Source organism: Eumetopias jubatus, unplaced genomic scaffold (assembly GCF_037043125.1).
Source record: "Eumetopias jubatus isolate StellerSeaLion01/CBP00866 unplaced genomic scaffold, mEumJub1_p1.0 scaffold_15, whole genome shotgun sequence".
NCBI lineage: Eukaryota > Metazoa > Chordata > Mammalia > Carnivora > Otariidae > Eumetopias > Eumetopias jubatus.
In genome coordinates, this window is record NW_028274821.1 from 82,906,185 (window position 1) to 82,907,951 (window position 1,767).

Genomic DNA, 1,767 nt, shown 5'->3' on the forward strand with positions numbered 1-1,767 from the left:
CCGCTGCTCATGCCTGCTCTCTCTCTCTTAAAAAACAAAAACAAAAAGAAACAAACTCATAGATGCAGAGAACAGACTGATGGTTGCCAGAGGCAGAGGGCAGGGAGTGGTGAAATGGGTGAAGGGAGTTCAAAGGTACAAACTTCCAGTTATAAAATAAACCATGAGAATGTAATGTATAGCATGGTGAATATACTTAATAATACTGCATCGCATATTTAAAAAGTTGCTAAGAGAGTATATCCTAAAAGTCTTCATCACAAGAAAAGAATTTGTAATTATGTATGGGGATGGATGTTAACTAGAGTTAATGTGGCGATCATTTTGCAATATATACGGATATCGAATCATTATTGTGTACACCTGAAATATAATGTTATATGGCAATTATATACCTCAATAAAAAGTGATAATCCTGTTTATTCTTATGGCAACAGATGGTCAATACCAACTGGACCGGTGTATCCCATTTTGTTCTCTTGGGCATTTCTACCCACCCAGAAGAGCAGATTCCACTCTTCCTTCTTTTTCTACTGATGTATGCAATCAACATTTCTGGGAACTTTGCCATCATCACACTGATCATCTATACTCCACACCTCCACACCCCCATGTACATCTTCCTCAGTAACTTGGCTTTGGCAGACATCTGCTTCACTTCTACCACAGTCCCCAAGATGCTGCAGAACATTTTCTCTCCTACAAAGGCTATTTCCTACATGGGATGCTTAACCCAGACTTATTTCTTCATTTGCTTTGCAGCCATGGAAAACTTCCTTCTGGCTGTGATGGCCTATGACAGATACATCGCCATCTGCTACCCTTTCCGCTACCCTATGATCCTGACCAGAACGCTGTGTTCACAGATGGTGGCTCTGTGCCATATCCTCTCCCATCTTCATGCCCTGCTGCACACCTTTCTCATGGGCCGATTGATCTTCTGTGCAGATAACAAGATCCCCCATTTCTTCTGTGACCTCTACCCTCTGATGAAGATTTCCTGCTCCAGCCCCTACCTCAACACCCTGATGATTCACACAGAGGGTGTTATTGTCATCAATGGTGCTCTGGCCTTCATCATTGCCTCCTATGCCCACATCATCTCAGTGGTCCTCCAGAGCCCCTCGGCCAAGAGCAAGTGGAGAGCCTTTTCTACCTGTGGCTCCCACCTCACTGTGGTGGCTATCTTCTATGGCACACTCACATGGGTCTACTTCAGGCCCCTTACCAGCTATTCAGTGACTGAGGGTCGCATCCTGACAGTCATGTACACGGTGGTAACCCCCATGCTGAACCCCTTCATTTACAGCCTGAGGAATGGGGATGTCAAGGGAGCCTTCAGAAAATGGGTGAGCAGAATATGGACTTCATTCTTTAGATAAAACCCCAAACACAGTTCCTAGTTTTCCCAGTGATTCTGGGAAAACAGTTTTGTCCCTTACATATGTTTCCTTTAGAACTTCCCAGAAATATCTAAATTAGGTACATATTATGGATTTTCCCATTGAATATTGTCCTGACCTATCCCTTAAACCAAAGTACATGAGACTATGTATTTAGCGTAAGCCACTAGCATGACTTTAATTATAATTTAGTGTTCTCTGGGCCCGCCATTAAACAACAGGGTTGTAACATACTTAGATATAGGCAACAGAAAACAATTCTGGTTGATTTGTAGAGGAAATAAGTTTATTGAAAGTGTATGTGGGGGTGCCTGGGGGGCTCAGTTGTTAAGCGTCTGCCTTCGGCTCAGGTCATGGTCCCAGG

The 1,767-nt window shown here is 43.4% G+C and overlaps 1 protein-coding gene across 1 annotated transcript; it reads left to right on the forward strand.

The window, feature by feature from the left end:
- The first annotated feature begins 437 nt into the window (after positions 1-437).
- Positions 438-1,382, forward strand: LOC114212706 (olfactory receptor 1Q1-like). The gene has a single exon (XM_028107602.1). The coding sequence runs from the start codon at positions 438-440 to the stop codon at positions 1,380-1,382; it is 945 nt and encodes a 314-aa protein (XP_027963403.1).
- Positions 1,383-1,767: the final 385 nt, after the last annotated feature.